Below are 25,522 nucleotides of genomic sequence, written 5' to 3'. Positions count from 1 at the left end.
TTTATAAGAATACACATTTACACATACCATGCGCACGCATACACACGCCCGCACGCCCACGTATGGTAGCAAACACAACCAGAACTTCAAGACAGCTTCGATGAACTTTGCTCCTATTGCCTCATAGCCTTTATCTTGAGGTCCGGCTCACATTACATTTCCCCCAAAAGTTGTCTACTTACGGGGGACAAATTCATCAACGAAGCAAATATTAAATAGATGAATAACCAATAAACATCGTTTCTCGACTCCTTTTCATCCAACCAGAATTATGTCACAGGTAGTCATTTTATCCAATAGTGAGCGACAGTTTCAACAGGAATTGAGCCAATAGAAATGCGAATCTCAGCCGATTTTGACCAATAGGAAAACACATTGGTCTGCGGCTCGTTCGCAATGACCGTCGTAGGTACACCTAAAAGAGTTGGAGAAACACAACGAGAAAACAGAAGGTACGGTCTACTTTTATTTAAATCCATGTAGATAAAATAGTTTCTGCGGAGAAAGTGTAGTATAAGTTAACTCACACGGTGCACCGAAATTTCGTAAATTGCAGAACTTTTTTTTTTCTTTGTAAATGATAGGCAACGTATGTTTGAGATAGCTAGCTCATTTGTTCGGCGCAAACTTCTGTATTATAGGAAAGTTTAACTTTGTTTGTTGTGCCATATTGATAGTTATACATGCAAAATCTATATATTTTACATTAAAACACGTCGAATTGGTCTGAATTCTCGAGTTTTTATTTAAACCACACTTTTTCTTATTCTTAATCGCTTTGATTGAGAAGGTTCTGTTGTCCTTACGTGCCTATTAAGTTATCTTGTCGATAGTTCACTTGCTAGCTGCATTCCGTTTTTGTTTCTTCATATCGAAACCTATAGCTTTCCCTGTTCTAGCATGATATAGTTTTTTAGCCTCTTTAAAATAAATTCTTCGTATTGGTTTAAAGAGGGGCGAGTGTTGTTTACTATATTGTATAATAAACATGATAACGTCAGCGTTAATCACTTCATTGTAGTAATAACAACTTCAAATGACACCACATACTACTGTACAAAATTTAATTTCTGTTACTGATTTAAGATCTGTGCCATTGGACCTTACCCTGTTTCCGTACAAAAGAAAACTAGGCTACTTCAAGAGGAAAACTGAATGGCGCACCTAAAGTGGCCTGCTTGGTTGTAAGATTAAATTTTTATTCTCATGTCCCCGCAGAGAAAGCTAACCTACCTGTTGCGTCACATTTTACCGTTTACTCTAACGTGGCTGGCTTGTTGTTATGTTAAATAAGTAAGTCAGTAATAACGAGGGTTTTTTTTCTCTTGAAAATACGTCAACTTTTAGTGCGAGTTTGTGGATACGCCGTCGGTGCAGATCGGGTTTTTATTCGATTGTTATTCGGCTTTTTCTCTGTTTGCCCGGGACACTACCACTGTAGTGGTTGGACATTCATTCAAAGTAGACCCTCCGAACTTCTAGGATTTCTCCTTATTTTACGCTAGCCTGGTTGTGTCGACGTGTTCAGGGTTTCTTGAATAGGTTCATGCGTGCGAACTGCGGACCCTGCCACAAAAATGCAGTGACGGAAATCATTAAGTCGGGAATAGAATACAACCAGTCAGTAGAAAAGCATTTAAGGCACTGCTTGGAGTAGCGGCCCATCAGACCTTTCATAAGCAGCGCATATTTTGTGATTGGTTTTGGCATTGTCAGTCATTCTCAATATAACTGCAGAACTTGTTATACCGAGGGATTGTTTTGAGGACTTTCGTTCTCAGTGCAACTACACCAGGAAAATGAATGTGTTCAAAAAAAAAAATGCAGTTGGTAACCTCCAGCTATTGCAAAGAAGTTTTATGTTATTAGCTGTCTACACAAAGTTTCTTGTGATCATAATTGACTTTGTGCTTGTGACTGATTTGTTATGTTTGTGTTTTCCATGTGTTGTAAAATGCCTGTAATTGCATCTGATTGGTTGTGTGTGTTGACAGGTGCGTGTGAGAGGGTGGGCTGCGTGTTGAGCAGCAATGGGTGAAATTGAGGGTACCTACCGAGTCCTCCAGACTCCTGGTACCCGACTTGGTGCCCAGTTTAATGCTGGTATCAGCACTCTAGAACCTGGCCAGAGTCTCAGTGCATCTGCAGGAGCAGGGGGAAAAGGTTACAGCAGGGGTTTACAGATCCGCGTGCAGAGCTTGGATGACACGCAGGAGTTCTATGACCTTGAGGTGAGTGACTTGCGTTTCCATGACTCCCTTTCACAATGACCCATGGCAGAGAGTTCAAAGCCGTTTGGAAACATATAAATTTGTGTGTGTCTATTAGTTTTGAAGCCCTCTCCATGTGGGCTGTACCTCTTTTCCTCCTTCCATTTCTCTCTCCCTTTTCTTTCCTCTCTCTCTCTCTCTCTCTCTATCTCTCAAGCTACATAGCAACACACTGCCCTTCTTGACCAAGAGCTTGTGTCATTTGCGTCCCCGGTCGCTCTCGCTTTGCGTGCTGCTGCAGTATGTGACAGCTGCTTCGTGGCTTTGGTCCTCAAATCCCCCTTCTTTAAGTCTGCTTACTGCTGTGGCCTGGAGTAACTCTCTGAGCAGGAAGCCTCGTGTAGCCCTGACTCTCAACGCTTACACATGCTCTCAGTGTGGTCGTGAAGGAGAGTCGCTGTACAGCCTTATCGTCCATGCTGGGGGCGGAACATGCCAGAGAAAAGAAGGGAATAGAGAGGGGGACGGAAAGAAAGAAAGAGCAGGGGAAAAAATAAAGTTCCTGAATGTTCTAGCATATGGAGCACTACTCTATATGAGCAGACTTAAAGGCTTTCATGGTCATTCTTAAGGTATTTAGCCCTTGTTTTGAAACGCTGCACAGTTCTGAACCTGTTCACCCTTGAACCTGTGCCACAGTTGAAGCGACTTTCACTGAAGAAAGTTTGAGGAAGCTGTTGAGTAAATGTTTCAGTCTGCTGATGGTGCTTTTCACCTTGTATGTTCACGTTTTATGGAAAGAAAGACGCTGTTAGCTGTGCTGAATAAATGAAATGCTTCTATTGTATCTCAGAACAGGTCAGTCAAGATTGTGGTTGAAGGGCTGCGGTCTAACCTTGTCTCTACTGACAAGTGACCAAGCACAGACAAGCCCAGACGAATGACAGCGTTTTATCCTGTTCAACAAAGTCCTAGTGATAAATTGTACCTTTAAAATTACCGTTAGGTTTGCAGTGCCCCGATATACAGTAGAATTATGGAACAAACTATTCCAACAGTTCAACTATCTGTTGAATTATTTTTTTACTGATACATTTGTTGTTTTGTTGATTACAGAAACATGGTATAGATTGTTCTGGTGCTGGAATGGGAGACTGTGCCATTTGTTTCTTTTCAAGATTCTTGGATGGATCTTACAGCGTGTATTAGAGCTCATTGTATTGTATTTAACATTTATTCAGCCTTGCACACATGCCAACAAGTGCATCTGGATGTAGTCCCAACATTTTTGCAGGTGTGTTCAGCGTGTCAGTTGCTGTTCCAAACAGTCTGCTCATAAACATGCTATTCAAGTAATTTATGTTCAAGAAAGAGAAAACATAGAAATCTTGAAAGACAAACTGGCTTTACAATCATGCATTCCCTTTTTTGTATAAAGACATTAACCCTCCATCTAAGTGTTAAAACCCTGTTAAACCAGAATGTTTTATGAAGCATTGTTTGAAGCATCTGGGAAAATGAAAAGAAGGAGAGGATGTTGATGTCATAGAGGAAGCAATGGAGCTTTAGTTGGAAGCCAACTTTAATTTAATCTTTTTTTTTTTTTTTTTAATCTTTAAATTGAACACTCAGCTTGACTGAAATCAGTGGAAGCTTTGAAGTGGTCACTTCCTTGATATTCTTAGACACTCAGCTCCTTCAATTATGGTGCTCCCAGAATCACATCGCAAGGTTTGGTCCTTATTTACTGTTAGAACAGGATAATGAACCTGTGGACACGGAATAGAGAACGGGAAAGTGTGCGTCCTGCAATGCCAGCCAGGCATTCTGTCATGTTGGCAGCATTTGTTTCCAAGATGCACATGGATTTTTCACAACCACATGTACATTAGGAGTCTGACGGCTGGGTGAAAACCCTCCAAATTGACCTACAAAACAAAAGAGAAATGAGGCAAACTTCAAGTTTAATCCAGAGATTCAAGCATATTTACAGTTTGCTACATCTGGAACTCTTTTGTCAAAATAACTATTGATGGATGCGCTTCATGACTGCGTATCATGTAGGCTAGTTGGGAAAGCTGTGTGCCTTTGTTAAATTGACTTTATTAAAAGTGCATGTAGTTTTCATTATTGTCTTAGTTCAGCTGAGCAGATGAAAAGAATGTTGCAGTTATATGCATATATAAATGAAAGACTCCTAACCTAAACCTTACTGCCAGTGCCGTCCTAAGGTCCATTCAGTCTATGGTCTCCAACAGTTTGCTGAGAACAAGAAAATCACTTGTAATTGAATAGAACTCTACACATTACAACTAAACAACATTGGCTAACAATAACAATAGTTTTTGTTCGAATCACTGTGAAAGCAGTTTATTGTAGTCATATAACAACTATAAAAGACATGTTGTGTGGTGTGAATTCATGCATGCTATTGCCAGCAGATGTACTTAATAATATGGTTGTACACTTCAAATTGATTAAAAATGTGTTTTGAAGAAGAAGCCAGAACTCAAAGTTATAGTGATGTCCATCTTGATTCTCGTTTCATATGTGATTTGTTGGCACCTCTTTGTTCTGTTTTTTTTTTTTCTTTTTAATTCTTTGTAATGAAAAGAAACCAAATAGACGCTTTGACAGTCTCTATGTTCCACTTGCTCTCAGAGTGAAATAAATATTTATTCCAATGGCCTGTTCTTACTAATGGAATGGCACATCATTATGTAATGAGAATGGTCCACCAACTATAAACTGTTATTGTTATAGCTCAAGATTATTGTTATTGTCTCTACTGTGACTTCTAATAGGCCTTTTAATTTAAGGCTCTTTCGAGACATATTTTGACTATACTATAGTTAGCAGCCTTGTTGGATGTATGGCTTTAGGAACAAGCTCCGGGGTTCAAAGCTGGAGTAGGTAGAGTGGTGCAGGCTTTGAATTTGTAGCCTGGTCCTACTGGTTGTCGGTGTGTGCGGTGGAGCACTGGGCAGGGCTCTCATTTTAGTCAGCCGGAGGCCAAGTCGTAGTCATTGCCACTAAAACCATGCCTACTGGTCCCTCCCTCCCCCGACCGCGTTCCTGGCGGAGCGGCGTGTAATTAGCTCCGCAATCTAAACACCAGATCCTCGGAGAAACCCATGATTCCTAATATATTTATGGCAATGGGTTTGTCCTTTCCTCCGGCACGTCTGCCGTGGTTTTGAATTTCCTTTCAACAGCCCGATAATCAGAGAATATATTTTTATGAGCCTTTACTTGAAGGATTTGTGCATCGGCTAGACTGTTATAGGATGATGACCCTGGTTTGGAGTTTTTCCCCCCCATTGATCACTGCGCTTGTTGCAGCGATCAATAAGCTGAATCGAGTGACTATGAGAGGATATTATGGACGATTGTCGCTTTGTTTTCCTTTTTTCGGGGGGGGGGGTGTCCTGTCCAATTTGAATACATCACACTTAAAAATGAACATCTTGTGCACTAAATCTAGGTTTTATTGCCAAGAATGGCTGTGTATGATATAACCATACTTTCTAAGCCTTGAGTAATTATGTCTTTTTTTAGACATCAAGCTGCACTTTTTGTTTTCTTTTTTTTTTTTTTTTAACATTGTCACTATCTACTCCTTGGAGCATCTACAAGCCCCTTTTCAAAAGACCAATAGGAAGCAATGAGGAAACTACTACAGAAGCCCAGGTTTCCTGTCATGTTTGCAAGTAGCTGCCAAGAGTGTGCTTCCCCTTAATGAATAATCACTGGTTGTGTCGTTAACAAACGGGTCCCCGTCCACATGATTTGCCCTGCCTGCCTTTCTTATCTCTGCCCGAGCGCACAGAAATTGGATTTGTTGATTACACTTCCAGTGGATTTGTGGAGTATGCGTGAAGCTACAGTGTGACCTTAATCCCAGACACACAGCCATAACAATAACAGGGAAGGCAGCTGCACCTCTGGGGCACTGCTGAGAGGGACATTATTCATAATCTTATGGGCCATATGTTGTCTCTTTGGACAAAGACGTCTAACTGGCCTTTCTTGAAGTTGCATGGAATCCCACGAATGTGGGGTTCTGGCTGACCAAAGTGGGCACCCTCCAAAATGTCCGACATAATGAGTGGTCTCTCAGATATTTCTCTCAGCCGTGCAGTAAAAACGATCCAGTAAAGACGAAATTACATGACCTCTCAAAGATTCTCTCACATACTTGGGAACGGTTGGGAATGAGCGGCAACCACCAAAAGGGGCGTCCTCTCAAAGGTTCTGTCAGATGTTAGCGTTTAGCAGACCTTCCTAGTTCCAGTCTTGTAGAGGAACAAGACTAAATGACAGTTAAAGAAGTAGCACAGTGTGGAAGGGATACCAAGGTTTTTGCCAAGAGTTGGCTTGGAGCCAAGACCTCGCCAATGAGGGTCTGTTTACTGCTGCTTGACGGCAGTGTGAATTCAGTCGAGGGTGAGAAAGACAAAGAGAGAGGGAAGGATGGAAAGAAGGGCTGGAGAATCCCTTTTATACACTCAGTGACAGTCCAATGGGATATAAATACACCTCCCTAGACCAATGAAAGGCCTCTTTGTTTGGATAAGTATTTTTATCCAACGCTTACGTGAAAGTTGAAAGTTGGCATGTCGCGCATTTCTGCATTTTGATCAAAGACTATTCGATTTTAAATCCTTATCTTTTTTTGTATCTAGTCTATTTTGAATTTTTGCTGTTATTATGGAGATCGTTTGTGAAAACCCCGTGACATGTGGGACATGATCTAATGAAGAATGCCCATAAATCGGATCCTCCCTGTCTTTGCAGAGTTGTAATTTAATCTTGGTCTTTCTCTCTCTGGGTATGTGAGCAAAAATAGATGCAAATTGCAGCGCTAAATGTTTTTGCTGGCTAAAGCTTTCATAGCACACATGCAGAACATGCTTAGTACCTATTGCATTACCTGGTTTCACTTTGAACCTGTAAAATCTCCACAGGCTGGTAGCAGGTGGTCACAGTCTCATTAGAAAACAAGAACAGATGATTACAGCACTGCTGCTGCATCCAGTACACCAGCATTTATTTATTTACGTGCTGTTTATTTACATTTATCTTTTAGGTTTATGAATAGATAAATAGATATTATTTATCTACATTTATTACATTCTAGTTTATGAAATGTTCATATCCAGAAAGTCTTGTATTCGTGGCAATCTTAGCTGTATCTGCTGTTCACTGTAATTGTGGAACCTCAGCCAGTCACCCTACAGTACTTAATAAGATCTTGTGATTGTTAAAAGAAGCTACTTCAGTGACTTATTGTAGAGACATTCCGATATATACAGAATACATAGCTGCATTTGTGTCAGGTCCTAACCTGTAGCTATTTAATATTGTACTCTGTTTTCCTTTTGCTGTGAGTTCATAGGTTCAGTGACCCCAGGTAAAGTTCTGGTTCCTGGATTAGTGTGATTCTGTGGGCTCCAGGCTCCGCCTACGCTCTGCGACGGCAGCAGAAAGCCTAGCCTTGTGCTGCGTGTCCAGGGAGCAGGAATGAGAACACTGGTCTCTTTGATGCTGTAGAGTTCAGCACAACCAGTTCCTCTGCAAGCATTCACTTTGCTCTAAACTCTAAAAAAAAAAAAACTCACAAGTGGGAATGCAAATCCCACTGACAGACAGATGGTGAAAGACAGTCGGAGTGATGTGGGATAGAAAAAGAAAAAGAAATGAGAATAAAGAAAAAGAGAAGAGAGAGAGAGAGAAGGGGACAGAATGACACAAGAAAAGAAAGATAGGGTTTGGTTTACAGGGTATGGCGGCAGAGGAATGCAGTGCAGAAGACAGGCAAAGTAAGGCAAGGGGCAGAAAAGGAGAGACGAAAAGGGAGAGAGACAGAGCAAGAAAAAGAGAGATGGGATTTCAGTGTGTGGTGCCAGGCAGCAGGAGAATGCAGTACAGTGGACAGACAGACGGACGGACAGACAGACTGACTGACTAGATGACTGAGTTGCTCACTAGATGGGAGGTAGGGAGGGCCTTGTAGAGCTTTCGCAAACAAGCACATAAATAGCAAGGTTGACAACTGGAGGGGGGGGGGGGGGGGGGGGGGGTCTGGCTACAGGGCGTCAAAGGAGCAGTGTGTGTCTGATGTGGACTTTGTGGAAGGAGAGAGGGGGGTTAAAGGGGTATTTGAGGAGTATGGGGCCTTGAGTACTCTTGCCCAGGAATTTCAACAACTAGCCTTTTAACTTTTAACCCCTGGAGAGACAAACTCCCAGAAGGTCTGCCTCAACCAGTCTGTGAACATAAGGTCAGCAAACTTAAAATGGTTTCACGAGGTTGTTGTCTTGCGGAACTCATTTTTTGGCATAGTTTTATTAACGAGGCACATTGCAAGCAAACTGTTTTAATTCATATTGAATTTGACGTCACTCTGATGGTATTTATTCAGTAGTGTGGGCTTAAATGTCAGAAATGGGTATACTTAACTACCTCTGGATGACTACAAGCTGTAGTCACAATGAAGTGCCTCCTTTATCCTGGAACCTTCACCTGATGTGCTCTGAAGTTTATTTCATTATTAGCACAATATTACCATGTTTGTCCCATGAACAGAAAGTGCTGGAAATGTGTAGCTCACAGTTAAAAAATGAACTGAAGATGAGATGAAAAAGACTGAAGTATGTGACCAGCTGACCACTGGAAGTGTAAATTTTGAAGACATGTCTTAACTACTACACCAGAACTGTGATTAACTTTAATTGTGGTCCAGCACAGTTTTTAGGCTTGAATTTGATTGCGAGTGGTATTTTAAAGGAGGTCGCAGTGGAAGAGGAGGGGGATAGTGTGACTATTAAAGCCCTGGTTTCTCATGAGAAACCATGTCAATTCAGCTGCATGTGTAAGTACAACATGTGTCCCCTAATGCAGGGATTGTATTAGAATTTGTCTTAAGCTCTGGTCCTGAGTGTGAATAACACACTCACTGCTTCTAATTACATCTCGGCCTCCCATCTCACCCCACAATTCCCCCCCTCCTCCCCCCCATCCAAGCTTAAGCCCTGCCATACGACACAATTAGTGGAACAAATTAGAGCCTGTGCTTAGAAAGTGTTGCCCGCAAGCTGCAGGAAAATCCTGAAGGCATGTTAGCTGATTGCTATAGGGGTTTTCCTGCTTCTCCCAAGTTCTTTACATCTCTTAGCCTACTTTGGGACCACTCGAGGTCAAGACGCGTCAGAACGGTCCTTTGGTTTAGTGGACTTGTGCCATTTCTGAGCCAAGATGCGGTCTGAGGTTGGTTTGGAACGTTTAAATTGGCATGTACTGTTCATGGATGGCAGCCGTTCCAACAACGAGTTTAATTTGGTGCTATTTGGGAAAAAAGAAAAAAGACTTTCATGTGTGATTAAAGGCAGTGACTGTCCAAACAATATCAAGCTTCCTTAAAGATAAACACTCTGTTCATTCGTATTCGTGTATGAAGCGGAAACCTCTTGATCATAAACCCATCTAAACATCCCTCCCACTGTGCCGCTACATCGTAGCAGGTTGTTGGTTGGTTAGCGGTGAGTTGTTCAAGTGACGCACCATACCAGAGCAGTTGGTCAGTAATGCCTGGCTGGCTCAGAGGGAGCCCAAGGTACACTTAATCCTTTCTACCTGATCCTTATTATCACCTGTTTTATCTGCTGACAAACTCTTCATGACCACCTGTTTACAGGAGAGCATACGAGCCACTGGAGCTCAACGAGAAGAATAAACTGAAGAGAGGACAGTGATGTCATAGAGAAATGCAGTGGAACCTTACATAAGAATCAGTTGAATCTTAAGCTCTATTAGGATCTCAGCTCAATCAATATACGCTGATTACCTGGTTATGTATAAGAAATGTCCTCTCGTTCAGTCATCATACTTCGCGGAGGCCACGTGTGGATGTCACAAGGGCTGGCTTGTCATTAAGGAGCAGAGAAGGAGTATTTGGACTAGCTGCCAACCTGCGTTTCAACTCTGCGGTGCAAAATCTCATTTAGCACCTCAAGCTTTGAACTAAGTAATTAGTGTAAATGCATGTCTATTCATACGTTAACAGAAGTGTATATGTGTATGGTTATTTCCATCCACAAGATGCAAAAGTGCATGTTTCAAACCTTTGGCTCAGGTGAAAAAAAATGCGAACACCCTGGATTTAGATACGGGCAGCATGACTCATTTACTTCAAGGTATTTCACTGGATCCGATTGGCCAGATTTGACAAGGTAAATAAAGGAGAAAATCAAATCATCAGGGAGGGAAGGTATGCATTAAGGGTAAGCCTACATTTAAGCTACCTAATACCACTCCTTTAACAATAGGGTTGGTCGTTGTTTTATTTGTTTTTTTTTTTTCAAAATGGGCAAATAAAGGCGCATTAAAAGTTAATTATTTCTAAACGGCAGTGGCTCTTATCTCTCTGTGAATATGTGGTCTGGAAGCATGAACGCGAGGTGAAAGCTGCAGTGCGTGTGTGTCACAAAGGGCGTGTTCCTGAGAAATCTCAGGCTAGGTTTACGAGAGACTGAGACACTATACGCCTCCCTTAATTCACGACACAAGTCTCAACAGAGCCCTGTCACTATAGCATTCTGGTGTTGGATTACCAAGATTTTGTCTAAGATCCACACTCATTCATCTGTCATTTTGGGCACTATACACAACTTTCACTGTCATATCGTGTTATATATACCGTACTTCTGTCTGCTCCAAATGCCCTGCCTTTTTTTTTTTTTTTTAAGTTTTAACACAGGACCTTACATCCTTTTTTTTTTTCATTATCTTCCTTCAAATTTGGAATGCCCCTACACTTATGAGTAAGTGTAAGAGCCAAGTTTCCCTCTCGCGTGGGAACCACCTGGTTAAGTGAGACTGTCTCACACTTCTGGAGATCCACAGTGAAGACACCCACTTCATCTTTTCGCACTACAAGCTGCTGAACACAAGAGTGGTATTTGCATGACAATCTGCTGAGAAACATCCAGGCGCTTGACCCATTAGTGACCAACAAGATGCAGTGAAAGGGAGAAGAACGGGGTCAGGGACTCTGGCCTACAAACCCACTTATGAGAACAGGCCCAGTTGCATTCTCCTGGACCTCCAGTCACAGTCTACAAATGTGTGATAGTAGATCTCTCTCCAAGTCAGATTTGCATGGATCTCCGCTGTCTAAACAAGGGGAAGATTCACCCGACAAGGAAACAGCTGCTGGACTGGAAGTCTTTTTCCTGTAGCTGGACACAGTTTGATTGGTTGACCGACTAAACTAACAGTCTATTCGCAAGTGACATGCAAATGAAAATGTCAGAGGTTCACTCTGTCTGCAGTTTTTTGTTTTTTTTCATTTTAATTGTTTAGTGTCGTCTGTTCGAGTGACAATTACTGGTTGTGGCAAACGAACTTCAACTGACAAGTCTTAGCATATCCTCTGTTTGGCTTAGAGGCCGTAGTCACCTTGAACACTACTTTTGTAACCAGACATTTTCAGTGTGGCATTGCAAGGGGTAGACTCTCTTTTTATGCAGAGCAAGATTATTTACATTTAAATGTTGAGTGATAGTAATCGTCGATAAAACTATAATGGTTCACCTTATGTGGTTCAGTTTGCATCTTGATTTCTAGGCCAGGGTTTGGCCAGAGAGAGAATTGCCACGTTTTTATTTTTTTTCAATTTGAACTGATATACATTTGAAATAAAACAACAATTTTAACACGAATTATTCTATTAAATTATTCCAAAAAATCAAAAACACAAACACTGTGGCATGTTCTACACTATGCATTCCCTGTGATGTGACATAGTGACAACAACAAAAAAACCTTTCGCCTGGGCCGGGGTGATTAAAAATTCACAGTTCACTACAGATGTACCATGAACCAAACCAAGGGCTATAGGAACGTAGTTTTCAGTTTTGGCAAAAACTCATTACACCCCTAATCCTAACAGATCACGGTATGTGAAGAGCAGACTGTCAGGGCTTATATTTTCACAGTCACCAGTGAGAACTGCCTGATTTATTCTCAGGAATATCCAAAAGTGTACTGTATGGAAGAGCCAGCATCAAAATTCAGTTTTCAGGCAGTCCAGACAACTTGGATATATTTTCAATACGTCCATTGTAGTAGATTTCTTAACATTGTCAACTGGGACAAATCTGAAGGTAGGACCCTTAATCCAATTAATCCTTAAATCACAGCTCTGCGAATTGAGTCCCTAGTTCACCTGCTGCATATCCTTAAATGCACCTTTGTTTAGTCTGCTTTAACACTACATTACACTAACCTCCTTAAATGTGCTTTCAGACTTGCCACTTAACCAAAGTTTTTCAGCACCAGCTTCCGAAGTAAAACCGACTGATTGCACAAGGTGGGGCCAGTCTTGGCTTGGGAAATAGGAAGCCATTTGGTAGAGTTATTACCTGGTCATTTTGGCATGGTGGTGAAATTCTTCACAGAAATAGCTGTACATATGAAGGAGTGTGTGTGAAAAGTGAAATAGCGACGGGCTTGTAGGTTGAGGGCCAGGAACTGCAGTTCCCAAACACGGAGTCAGTGCTCTTTGGGCCTAATTTAGTCAGACATGCCTTTGAACTGCTGTTTTGACTGTAAATTACTTTTCTCCACATCACTGTATTAATTATGCCACGCCAAGCATGTGTCCCATTACGCAGAGACAAAACCGGTTTTGATCTTTTTTTTAAAAAAAAAATTTAAACAACATAAGTCATTTGCTTGACCAGTAGTTGCTTTTTAGCATTTTTCAGTGAAAACAAGCCTGTTTCAGCCCGTTTTGTTTTCCTGTTTTTTGATGTTGTTGTTGTTGTTGTTTGTTTGGCTGGGGTTTTTTTTTAGCTTTGGCCTTCACTCTTTTTGTACCTGTAATCAATGATCTCACTGTGGCACACCTTTTCTGTCATCTGGTAAAGCGACTCCCCCATCTGGAAGCAATTTTAAGCTCCAGAAACAATTTCATCTGTATGTCAGACCTCTCACTGCTGAGAACAGTGCCACTTTTCCAGAGGAGAGAAAAACAAAAAACATTCATAGATGCTATGTAATTTGCAAACAGCACCAGATTTAAATATTGCTGATATGTTCCTATCCTGGATAATGGTTAACCTGTACTGTAAATCCAAAATGTCTTGCTGTTTTATTTTTTGATATAGAAATATTCTTAAATTCTTTAACGTTTACTATAGCTTACATGCTGCTGTTTAGTGTTGTTTGTTTGAAAAAAAGTGTTACAGCTGCATTGCACCATTGTTTTCCATGTGGCTCAAATCTTTTAAATTTGAGCCTCCTTGTTTCGACCCAGTTCCAGACTTGTTGTATCCTGAGAGAACTCAGCGTATTTATTTTGCAATAGGAGCTATGAGTCAGACATTGAAAGTGTCTGTGTGTATATCAACTTGCAACAAAGAACACACTCCTGCAAAGCTTGAGTCACTTTAGAAGAGGGGGTAAAGATCGACGCTTGCCAACACAAGCCAGATTGTTTTTAGGTTTTTTAAAAATACATTTTACATTACAAACAGATGCCTCACTGTATAATTTTCTCCCAAAGACATAGAGAAAGATTCCAAACCTCAAGTACCATGAGTCCCTGGTACATAGTAATTAGTCCTTCGCTCAATGAGAACAGACCATAGCCCGTCGCAAAGGTATACTACGGTCATTTTTTTTCCCCTTGATGAGTTTGTCCCCTTTTGGGCCTTGTTAAAGCCTCTGTCTGTATGCTTAACCTCCCTCTGCCATTTGTTTATAAACTAAATACTGGGAAACAACTTGCTTGGCAGCTGGACTCGCCGTAGTTATGGGGTTTTGCAGTTGTGGCCTCTCTTCTGGCTTTGCCTTTGCGCTTGTACACTGGCCGGAATCATTCACGAAGCCCACAGATATGTCATGCTAACACCCATCAGACCCAGCTCTCCCGGCTGCCTCATAGCAGACAAAACCTCTTCCTCCTCAGATCTGCATGACCTCTCATAACCCTGCCTTCACAGTAATGCAGGACTTTATACTCTAAATAGTATAGGCTACATGGACAACGTTGTCTTGATCGTTTTATGATGGGTCATATTCCTGTATCGATCAAACCCGACAATGCATAAACCTGAAACTATTTAATTAAAGTTCTTAATATTATTCCTAATGTTTCCTTGTGTTTTATATTCATTGGGTTTACATTTGTGATAAAAATTTATACTCACATACCCTGAAAAATAGTATTTGTTGTAAAGCATAGTGTTCTTAAACTCTGTTCTTCTTTTCCAGGCCAAGGCAGATGGGCAGGCTCTCCTCTCCGAAGTTTTCCGGAGGTGCAACCTCATTGAGAGCGATTACTTTGGGCTGGAGTTTCAGAACATGCAAATGAATTGGGTAAGTAGCGATTCTACAATCAGCAAAGCAGTACCACTAGTCTCTACAAAGCACTGACACTGAACAGTTAATCACCAAAATGCCCTGAAGATCTTGAAAAGATCTCTGGTTTCATATTGCCATTTGTCCTTTTTCTTACTGCCACTCCCTCCTCTGTAGAGTGTTAGTTTAAACCTGGCGGTCACAGAAAAGTCAGAATGCGAAACACAGTCCCGCATGTTCTTAAAACATAACTTAACAAGTAAGCCTGTCCTGGTTTTGAACCAAATCCACAATTCTGCAGCCTACAGTTTTTGTACGTGCTATGTGGATAGTGAACTGCTGTTTTGTTTTCATTTCCACAGCAAAGCTAAATGAGAATTTCATGGCAGGGAAGCCATGAATCACAAACAATGGAAATCTTTAAATACTATTTCATAACTTGATTTAAATTAGTTACAACAACGCAGCTATTGTCATTTGTTTTCTCATCAGAGTGATTTTTGTTTTGGCTGTGTTACTAGTTTAAGCCAGTGGTTTTGTCCTTTATTACCACCATTCACAGCTGATCATTATGACCATGTGCTGTTAATAAAAACAAATAGTGTATGATCCAAACAAAGCATGGACTAAAATTTGGCCTGAACACTCAAGTATAAACTCATTTGTCTGTTGGGTGAACCACTAAAATACCGTTTTAAAAATAAGGCAGACTTTTCCAGAAAAGATTGTAGAGGTCGAAGTATATAGAGGAGTGGTGGACAGATGTGAAGGACTTAAAAACGTCTACATCAAAGAGAAGAGACCTGGATAGGATTTTGTGTTGCTTCCAAAGGATATCAGATGTTTTGGAACAGTGATGCAAAGAAGAAGAGATGAAAAGAGACTTTAAGGCAGTTTGATCTAAAATATTCTGAAAATTAAAAATCAAGACGCCTTGCCACTAGGGGTGAAGACCACGGTTCTGTAGTCCTCAGTATGGTTCATGGCAAGTGCGTAGTGAACTGTTGGGGTTTTTTTTCTTACCGTAAGTTAACTCCTATGTGTAAGTTAACTCCTATGTGTAAATAATGTCTTTTTAAATATTAAATTATTTATCTGAATATTGGAACTCATGAATCCACTTAAACCAGAGGTGCCCAAATTCTTTCCTATGAAGGGCCAAAAATTAATCTGAATGGAGGGCCGTGGCCCAAAAATAAATTTTGATGTTATGTGAAGTTACATTACATTAAAATGTATTATATTTTATAGATAATTAGCATTCTAAATCTAAAAATAAAATTTCAAAATAATAAAAACATTGTTTTTTAATCTGCTTAACAGTAATTTTATTCATTTGCAGAGATAATTGTCAAAAACATAAAACACCCATATGCTTCTTTTTGGGAGCATGAACATATTTAAAAGGAAAGACACCTTTCTCACAGAAAGCTCATGCAACACAGGGTGCTTTAGAAAATTAAGTGGAAATTTGACTTCAGTTTGAAAAATTGAGTATTATTTTATGATTATCACTCCCTTCTGGTGTTGTGTAAAAATTATACTGAAAACAAAAAAATGTTAAAAATGAAAAACGGAGAGGAGAGGGAGGGAGCAAGAGAGAATACCGTGAGAATACCGAGAAGTTTAACAACACTGTGCTGTACATTGCTGTAAAACTCAGATTATGTACTTTTTAGCTGCACAAAATTTATACTTCGTACGAAGGGGTGGGTGGTCTGGCCAGAAGATCTTATGACAATCTTTAGGAGTAGAATCTCGATCCACAATCTGAATCACAATTTTTCTCACCTCTTTTAAAATGTTGGCTAGTTACAACCAAACTATAAATAGTTTTGAATTTTTCTATTTGTACTTTGTCTTCTTCTCAAGGGCTACGTTTATTACCGTCCACAAAGATAAACTTTCGACATGTTTTTTGCGATGTTTTCCTTTGAGATGGTTGAACATGTTTGTGGTATTACCTCCAGTTGTCCCTGCAAACTTTGCAGATGATATTTGCTGAACATCTGATCAGGAGAAACCAAACCATTTCCAAACCATTTCTTCGTCCGCCATGCTGTCTTCTGTTTACAAAATAAGTTACACCTCCAAGATGCGTAGTGCGTCCAATGAGCATTGTCCTAATTGTGTCACAACCAATCACGCTTTTGTGTAGTTCATGTGGACTAGGAAAGTTTGGACAGCGCTGTTTTTTTATTTGTTTAATGACGCAATCTGTGCGATTCCCCTGAAAAGCAGATCATATGCCAAATTAAGATTGTCCACGATATCAGACAGTCAGACCGCCCACCCCTATTTCTTAATCCTTACGGTTAGGATTTTACAGCACTTTCAAAAGAAGAGGAGAATAAGCATGAGCTTGTCAAACACCATGGCAGGCCAAAACAAAGGGAGCGAGGGCCAAACGTGGCCCGCGGGCCCCATATTGGGCAGCCCTGACTTAAACGAATAAAGTACACCTAATCTCTGGGCTTCTTGAAGCAGTAATATATTTTTCTTATATCAGAGTTGTTCATTATTTTACAACCGTCATGTACTCCCTTTTGGGGGGGCATCTCGAGAGGCAGTTTCCAAACTGAGAACCCTCCCACTTTATCGAAATTCGAAAAAAGAGATGAAGGTATGGTAGTATCTCAGTTTTGCAGTCAATTACAGCAGCAGTTTCTTGATTAAGGACCTTCAAAGATACCCATGTTTAGATGTATTTTACTCATTGTCATGGAGGTGAGCCCTAAATTTACTGTTGCTCAAGTTTAGTTTTCTTACACTCATTTTCTAAAAGAAGAACCTTCAAATTAGAGATACTGAGGATTAGTTTTATTTCTTGTCATTTTTGAACAGATTTGTTGCTGTTATTATCCGTTAAATGAATAAAATGTAAATGTAATGTAATACAAACCAAACCATGGCCCAAAAGCTGAGGTACAAAGTGAAACCATTACTCCCCTACTGGCCACACTTCTCTTTTACATGTGTGACAGTGTCAGTGTTAAAATACCTATACCTCTGTGTAGTGTCTTAGGTTTGCAGAGGTAAGCTTGACACTTTGAAGAAGAAAAAAACACTCAAAAAACAATGTTCAGTTGTGATAACTGTAAAAGCTTTATTTGCTTTTGGCAAATTCAGGTTTCTCTGTGAGTTCATAAGGATTAGTATATTCAGATCGGATGTGATGTGTTCCCTGTGACTGGAATCCAGTCCTAATTTAAGTACAATATATATGGATCTCAATATGTTATTGACAAAATGAATCATTGTGGCCACATAGTAACAAATAATATCCTGATTTTGTAGCTACTGGCTAAATCGAATAGAATAGACGCATTACAGGAGTAAAGAGATATTATTTGAGATTTCAAATAATATTTTCTGTTCTGTCGAGCTGTTAATATACATACAGCACATAAGAAATCTCCACTCACAAGTTTCTATGGGCGCAAGTTTCTATGGGCACAAGTTTCTATGGGCGCAACACGAAGGAGTAAATTGACTATCAGTCTTTTTAGCGATATATGCTTATGAGGTATTAGGAATCCGACTGATGCACTGATTGTAAGTCGCTTCGGCTAAAAGCGTCTGCTAAATGCTAAATTGTAAATTGTCTATGTCGGTGATCATTCAGGTTGATGTCTTTATATGAATGGGCAGCGAGGGTCAAGGTGACTGTTATGCCGGGCTGTGTTATATCAGGCTGCAGTAGGCCATCATATTGTGTCGTGCTCTGTGGTCTCTCTCTGTGTTGTTTTGCTCTGTAGCGTTATATCTAGATTGCGCTGTGGTGTGGAGGTGTGGTAATGAAAGGTGCATTCCTCTCTCAATCAGCCCCAGATGTTTCCAGAAGAGGGTGGGGCCCCTGCTTAACAGTAGTGGAACTTGGGTCTCGCTCTGGCTCACATATCTGCATACAAACACACTTTCGCTCCAAGAAATTTACGAAATACACGTACACACAGAACACACATGCTTATAATAGTACTGCAAGCATGGCTTCCATGAAAACCTTACCAAGAAATTGTAATTTATTCGTTACATTGTCCAGACATTATCCATCAAGGGTTTCGTACATTTTTTTCTTTAAATAGTAGGGCATGTTTCCTGGAAAGACTGACTTGATATTATGAATTTTACCAAAGGCCTGGACTCTGCCAACCCCCCAACCCTCCTGAAACTCTCTCTCACACACACACACACACACACGCGCGCGCGTGCGCGCTCTGTCCCACTCAATGGTATCATTGTAACACAGCAACAGCAACGATGAAGAAAACAGACCAATGAGGCACAATCTCTCAACCAGATAATTATTTATTTATAACAATGCTGAAAAGCTAATCTCAGTGTTCTGGATCTGTGTCCATAGGTCTGGTTGGAACCCACGAAGCTCATTGTGAAACAAGTGAGACGTAAGTGAAGACACATTTGTCATATTCAGAGCACGTCAATGGGAGCTGTCAGAGTTTGTTAAACACAAGCTTTTTGTATATGTGTGTTTCCAAGGGCCCGTGAATACACTCTTCAGGTTGTCAGTGAAGTTCTTCCCTCCAGATCCTGGTCAGCTTCAAGAGGAGTACACAAGGTAAAAACACTCACATGAAAAGCTAAACACCACTTTTGTTTTGTTAAATTGGAAAATGACGAAAATATTGTTTCCTTGAAAATGGGAAGTAGTAAGTGGGCTGGGTTTAATGGGATTAGAAGAATGCTGCTTTGTTTGACCCTCTCAGATTTCCATTCAGTCTGGTGTGCGTGTGCATGTGCGTGTGCGTGTGTGTGCGTGTGTGTGTTTATGGTATTTTTGTGTCTCCCTCAGGTACTTGTTCTCTCTGCAGATGAAGAGAGACCTGATGGAAGGCCGACTGATCTGCACAGAGAACACTGCAGCTCTGCTGGCTTCTCACCTGGTCCAGTGTATGTAGGCACTACTTATCTAAGATCAGTAAATGTTAGTACGGCCTAAATTTTAGCTGTTACCAGAAACAGAAATAAGACTGTTCTTAGAACAGTGCTAAAGGACAGCCATGACTGAGAACACTATTTAACTCTCAGGAAGAGCTGTAAATGAATCGAGAAGGATTTAAGCGCACAGTTTTCTGTTTGTGCAAATCTGTCTGTTGTCTTAAATAACGCAGCGGAAATTGGGGATTATGATGACCTGGCAGACAGGGAGTTTCTGAAGATGAACAAACTGCTGCCAAACCAGGAGCGACTGCAGGAGAAGATCCTGGAATTCCACCGCGGACACTTGTAAGACACCACCTTTCTCTCCCTTCCCCTTCCCTGCAGCAGTGATGTGCCATTTTACTGGCCCGTCATCAAGCCAAATTTCATTGACTTCTGTTTGGAGGAACTTTATAGTCTGGTTTTGTGTTAGAATATAGAGCCCAACACAAATGCGCTTATAAGGTGTTGGCTTCTTAATGAAGACAAAACATTTGAGTTCTGGTTTCTCCCTGGTACTCATTTTGAAAAACGTGAACACGCCAGAACTCAAAAAAACCTCTCTGCATGTGTCTGTCTGTGGCTGGCTTGGTCTGGCGGAAGAGTATAATGATTTAATGCTACTATTCGCCGGAATTTTCCGCTGAATGTTGGAGGAAGCATAAATGTGGTATTTGTGAAAGTGGCTCAGTTTTGTGCATCATGCAGCCTCTCCACCACCAACCATACATACATTCATCTCATCGCAAATAGAACAAGGCAGTAGTTTTTGCTTTCTTTCTTTGCAACTAAACTAAACGTACGTGATAGATGTTTAAAAAACTTTTTCTTTTTTTTTCCCCCCATCGTATCTTAGTATTCACCACGACATGGAATGGTTGTAAATACTGTGTTGGAATCATAATTCCACACCCCTCCCTCCACTGTCTGTGCCATGGTAAATCCTCTTGTAGGGATTCCTCTACAGTATAGTCCTTATGCAAATCTGCCTGTCAGGCTGTGGAGGCAATAGAGGTGGTTAGAGCCTTTGGCCTGTATCTGTAACCCTGGACCCGTGCTGTGTTTATTAGCCATACGGGCAGTGAGGCAGGGGAGGACCTAAGGAGATTTCACAGCTTAAGGGATGAGCAAAATTAGAATGCGCTGATGATCTGACCCGTAGCCAAATCTGCCCCCGATTAGTTCAGACTTGTTCAGTAATGGTTTAGATGATCAGGCAGTTTTCATCCTTTCCTTCCTCGTTTTCATAAAAGTTAACGAGGCAGTGAAGAATGAATTAGACTTTTCAAGCAAAATTGCTGCTGAAATTGAACAGGTGCACTGCAAGACATTTAGCTCTATGCTGCTTTGAATGTTTTCAAAGCCAACTCTCCGTTCGGTCCGTTGTTTTCTTTGAATTAAAAATTTAATCTGAAGACATCGTTTAATGATCTGGCATTTAATACTATCTGCAAATAATCTCTGAACTATGCTCAGCAAGATCTGAAACATGCTTAATTTGTGTTACTGTTCTTATCTGTCTTCTTTAGGGGACAGACACCTGCAGAGTCAGATTTCCAGGTTTTGGAAATTGCCCGTAAACTGGAAATGTATGGGGTCCGCTTCCACCCTGCAGCAGACCGGGAAGGCACCAAGATCAACCTGTCTGTGGCCCACATGGGTCTGCAGGTGTTTCAGGTGAATACAACCTTCCCTAAAAATTCTGGAGAAGTGTGAGCAAGTCCCCAGTCTCTTTATATGTCTAACTATATCATGTTCTTTCAGGGCAATACCAAAATCAATACCTTCAACTGGTCCAAAATACGAAAGCTGAGTTTCAAAAGAAAGAGGTTTCTCATCAAGTTGCATCCAGAGGTTCATGTGAGTATCATACTACGTAGTTCTGTAGCAAGGATACTTCAACAGTTGGAAAATCTCAATTAAATTGGCCCAGAGACTCTGAATGATCATTTTGCACACAGAACAGTTGGAAATTGGTTTCAAGACTGGTTTTTATGGTTTTTATCCCCTTGGTATTCAGGGTCCTCATCAGGACACACTGGAATTTCTGATGGGCAGCCGAGACCAGTGTAAGGTGTTCTGGAAGACCTGCGTGGAGCATCACTCCTTTTTCCGCTTGTTCGATCAGCCACAACCAAAAGCCAAACCTATCTTCTTTAGTCGAGGCTCCTCCTTTAGATACAGGTCTGTGTGTGTTTGCAATTTTCATCCTATGAACATGCACACATTTTAAGTCCCACTGTATTATAGTCTAGATGTAGCTTTTGAAAAACACGTACTTCATTAGATGATCCATCACACACCACTTTGTACAAAGTGACCACAGTGAGACAAACCAGAAGGCTCTGTAGAAGGTTTGTAGTATATGGACTGTTTATGTCTTTGTGCGACAGTGGGAGGACACAAAAACAGCTGGTAGAGTATGTGAGGGACAGTGGAACAAGACGGACGCCCTATCAGAGGTGAGTTTGGCAAATAGAATGTCGACATTTTGTACATTTTTAATCATCATCTGGGATTTGTCAATGATTTGGTTTTGCTGTGTATGTCTGTTTCTATAAGTCTGTGCTGATGTATTGTCTCTGATAGAAGGAACAGTAAGATTCGAATGTCTTCGCGCTCCCTGGCCCCAGACGTGCCAAAACAGGTTAGTAGAGTGATCTGAAGGTTAAAGGTTCCATGACACACTGATGAGTTTATGAGAGAATAATTTCATCCTTTGAACAATTCACTTACCTCTCAACATCTGCCCCTCTCAATTTACCCCCTATCTCTTAACGTCTCCCTTTCTTCTCTCCTACTGATTGCCATTCTCTTTTCCTTCACACTCCCTCTCCTTCTCTCTGTCGCCACATTCTTTCCCTCTCTTTTTCCCTGTTTTCTTGTTCACACACCTTTGTTTTCTTTCTCTCTCTGTCAGAGTCTGTCCTTCAATGACAGCCTGAGGCTTCCAGGCTCTCCTTCCTCGGCTACAGTCTCCTTCCACTCCATGCACAGCTCCATTTCTCCAATGCGACTGGAGCCCTACTCCCAACCCCAGGTCCTGCAGAACCAGCTTCCCCCGCATCAGCCACATCACCAGCAGCAGCAGCGACACCCTGAGTCAGCCAGGCCACCCAGCCCCCCGAAGGAGGATCCCATCAAGGCCAACTCCCCATCTAACTACGCTTTCCAAGGTGCCACTAGTACCAGGGCGGTAGGAGACTGCAGCCCCTCGTTTGTGTATGTAGAGAGTAGCCCTGCCTATCTGCGGCCCTCCCAAAATGGCAATGAGGAAGATGAGCGAGGGGGTGGGAGAGTGGGTTTGGAAGGTCTTGGGGGTGGCAGTGGGGACAGGAAAGGCTTACTGACTCCAGAGGCCTTTGAGGCCGAGCTTATGCGAGGCAGGGCAGTGCCCACCTTTCCACTGGCTAACGCACAGCTGCAGGTGAGCGAGGAGTTTATTGATGACGATCCCGCTGACATCTCGTTTTATGCCGGTGGAGCAGAAGCATATTCATACGCATTTGATGAGAAATCTGGTCAGTATGATTACGAGGATGAAGAGCCTGCTCCCACGAGAGAGTTTGACATCATCCTAGAAGAGCTGAATGGGAACACCAGTCTGTTCTCTGAGAACGTAGTTGGGCGTTCAGAGACCAGTTCGCTGGTTAACAACCGTTCAGAATGTAGCTCACTTGATCACCTACAGCTAGGCTCTGCTGGAGACTCCCTTTCATTGGGCTTTGGTGGGCCCGATTCGTCCTCGTCTCTCCGGCTTCCAGGTTCAGAGAACCTGTCGGAGGCAAGTTCAATGGTGAATTTTCCGGCGTATTCCGTGCGCTCCGAAGCTAGCTCAGCTGTGCAGTTCAGCGACCTGGTGGAACAGCTGGAGCAACTGAGCTACCCACCTACAGCCACCGAGGGCTCGGGTAATGGTAGCTCGGACTCTGACTCCGACTGGGGCTCTGATGGAGGCTTGCCTCCTGATCAGAACCTGTTTTATAGCAACCCTTTGACTGGGGCTGATGGGGTAGAAGGCTTCCTCCTGGAGTGCCACAACCTCAGGGACCTAGCTCTAGGTGATCCACTTGGCCCCAACCAACTTAAAATGTAGGGCCCCTTCAGTGTCCCTCCGTCCCCTCTACAGAAGTAGTTTGCCATTGATTGGCAATATCCTTGAGCGTGTAGATTGAGCTGTTGCCTTGAGTGCTTAATTTGAAGCTACATAGTCACTCCTAATATGATTATTAGCCTTTTATCATTGCAGACAGTCTGACTGTTTACTTTCACTTTACCTTGAGATGCCTTTTCAGTCATTTTTCCATACATTTTTTTTGAGGCTGTGTGTTAGCATAACTCTGCTAGCTCATGTAGCATGTTAAGGTAACTGTATTGTGAGTCAGTAAGGACAAGTCTCCTGAAACAGTTACTCTGTCCCATTATAGTGAGCACTAGGAAAAATTTTGATACTGGTTATTGTTTTGTCTTATGTCATCACTTTTACTCTTCGTTTGTATTCGGCTTTCAAGGTAGATCTCCAGTGCCTCTTGTAAATGTCTCACATTTTGGAAAGCTAAGGTCGTTGTAGGACATTTGAAGGAAACTATTGGTTAATTGTTCAGGATAATGTCTTGAGGTTTTCCAGGATGTACTCTATCAATGTTGTGAAATAGAAATTGCATTATTTATGCATATATTAAGTGCCAATTTGGATGGTGTTTTAAAGCAACACCAGTCTTCTTAAATGTATTTCAAGCTTTGACCTAATGATTGTTGAGTAGAGTTTAAATTACTTGATTTTTCTTTTATTTATTTTTGGAATATAATGGCAAACAGTTTGGCAAAAATACTACAAAATACCATTTCTAGAGTTGTTCAGAAAATAACAAATGTTTTGTATGTTTACAATGCATAAGCCTTTAATTTGACATTTCACCCATTTACAAAACAAAAAAAAATTCTGAAATGTGTTTCAATATTGTCAACATTATGTGTATACACATATACCAAAAAACCTCTATTAATATCACATTTTTGTTTTACATACTTGCAATGAATAATTTTTATACCTGTTTTTATACCACTCAACTCAGGGCTTTTTATCTTGAATAAGCGAAGAAATGATGCTGGCAGGTGCTACTTGTAGTTAATCATTGCTGAAAGAGCCCAAGTCAAAATTTCTTTGAGCCTCATTGTGCTTTTGCTACAGGGTGGCCCCTGATGGTTAGTGGCCTTATCTGTTAACCTTTACCCCTCTTGGTGTGCCATACTATATTCAACCTGTAGTCCAAATCCATGATGCTTATGTTGGTTCAATTAGGAGTTTAACATAGCTTTAGTTTGTGTTAATTGTCTCTAGGAATTTAAGAATGTACACAGCATACCACTGCTAACAACGTGAATGTAAGAAAAAATTTAAATATTTTCCAGCAAATTTAAAGGCCTTTGTGTTGTATATGGAGATACAGCATATGCAGAACGGAGGTTTGAATTCCTATTGCAACTTGTAGAAATCGGTCAGTTAAGAATGTTGGAATGTGGTTTCATACTGTGATAGTGCAAACTGTTGCAAAGGTTTCTTGAATCAAATTAAGCTTGTCTGAGACTTTGACAGCCTCTTCAGTATATATTCTTTATCGTTTTTGAATCATATGGTATTCTTTACTTAGCCACTACTTAATGCATTGTGGCTTTCCTGCAGAGTACTTGTGTGGTATAGATTTATCCAGGTAGAGTTAATCAAAGTCAAAGGTTCATTTTTATGTCTTATTTTCAGATTTTCTTACTCCCGTTGATTATTGAGTAGCACCTAGCAGCTTTTGAAGCACTTTCCATAAGCACTTAATGACTGAAGCTTTAGCCTCAGTTAACTGCATTGAGGGTCATGTCCCTTCAGATTGTGGTATTTAGCCTTTTTGTACAGCCCTATATGAAGCATTCATGAGCGTGTCCGTTAGATTGACTCTAAGTGTTAGATGGCACTTAGTAAGTCACACTAACTCTTTTCAGTGATGCTTTTGTAT

General features: G+C 41.1%; 1 protein-coding gene across 2 annotated transcripts in view; it reads left to right on the top strand.

The window, feature by feature from the left end:
• The first annotated feature begins 408 nt into the window (after positions 1 to 408).
• The window catches only part of farp2 (FERM, RhoGEF and pleckstrin domain protein 2), a 40,284-nt gene continuing 15,170 nt past the window's right edge, over positions 409 to 25,522 (top strand). For both annotated transcript variants that reach the window (XM_030791321.1, XM_030791322.1), the window contains exons 1-13: positions 409 to 452; positions 1,995 to 2,231; positions 14,490 to 14,594; positions 18,940 to 18,982; positions 19,077 to 19,155; positions 19,390 to 19,487; positions 19,709 to 19,823; positions 21,047 to 21,194; positions 21,282 to 21,377; positions 21,538 to 21,701; positions 21,911 to 21,979; positions 22,107 to 22,164; positions 22,438 to 22,693. In XM_030791321.1, the coding sequence (XP_030647181.1) occupies positions 2,031 to 2,231; positions 14,490 to 14,594; positions 18,940 to 18,982; positions 19,077 to 19,155; positions 19,390 to 19,487; positions 19,709 to 19,823; positions 21,047 to 21,194; positions 21,282 to 21,377; positions 21,538 to 21,701; positions 21,911 to 21,979; positions 22,107 to 22,164; positions 22,438 to 22,693 (1,432 nt within the window). In that variant the 5' untranslated portion in view covers positions 409 to 452; positions 1,995 to 2,030. The remainder of the gene's footprint in view (positions 453 to 1,994; positions 2,232 to 14,489; positions 14,595 to 18,939; positions 18,983 to 19,076; positions 19,156 to 19,389; positions 19,488 to 19,708; positions 19,824 to 21,046; positions 21,195 to 21,281; positions 21,378 to 21,537; positions 21,702 to 21,910; positions 21,980 to 22,106; positions 22,165 to 22,437; positions 22,694 to 25,522) is intronic.

The sequence above is a fragment of the Chanos chanos genome, chromosome 14 (assembly GCF_902362185.1).
Source record: "Chanos chanos chromosome 14, fChaCha1.1, whole genome shotgun sequence".
NCBI classification, from domain to species: Eukaryota; Metazoa; Chordata; class Actinopteri; order Gonorynchiformes; family Chanidae; genus Chanos; species Chanos chanos.
The sequence above is the reverse complement of the archived record's forward strand: the minus strand, read 5'-3'. Positions and strand labels throughout refer to the sequence as shown.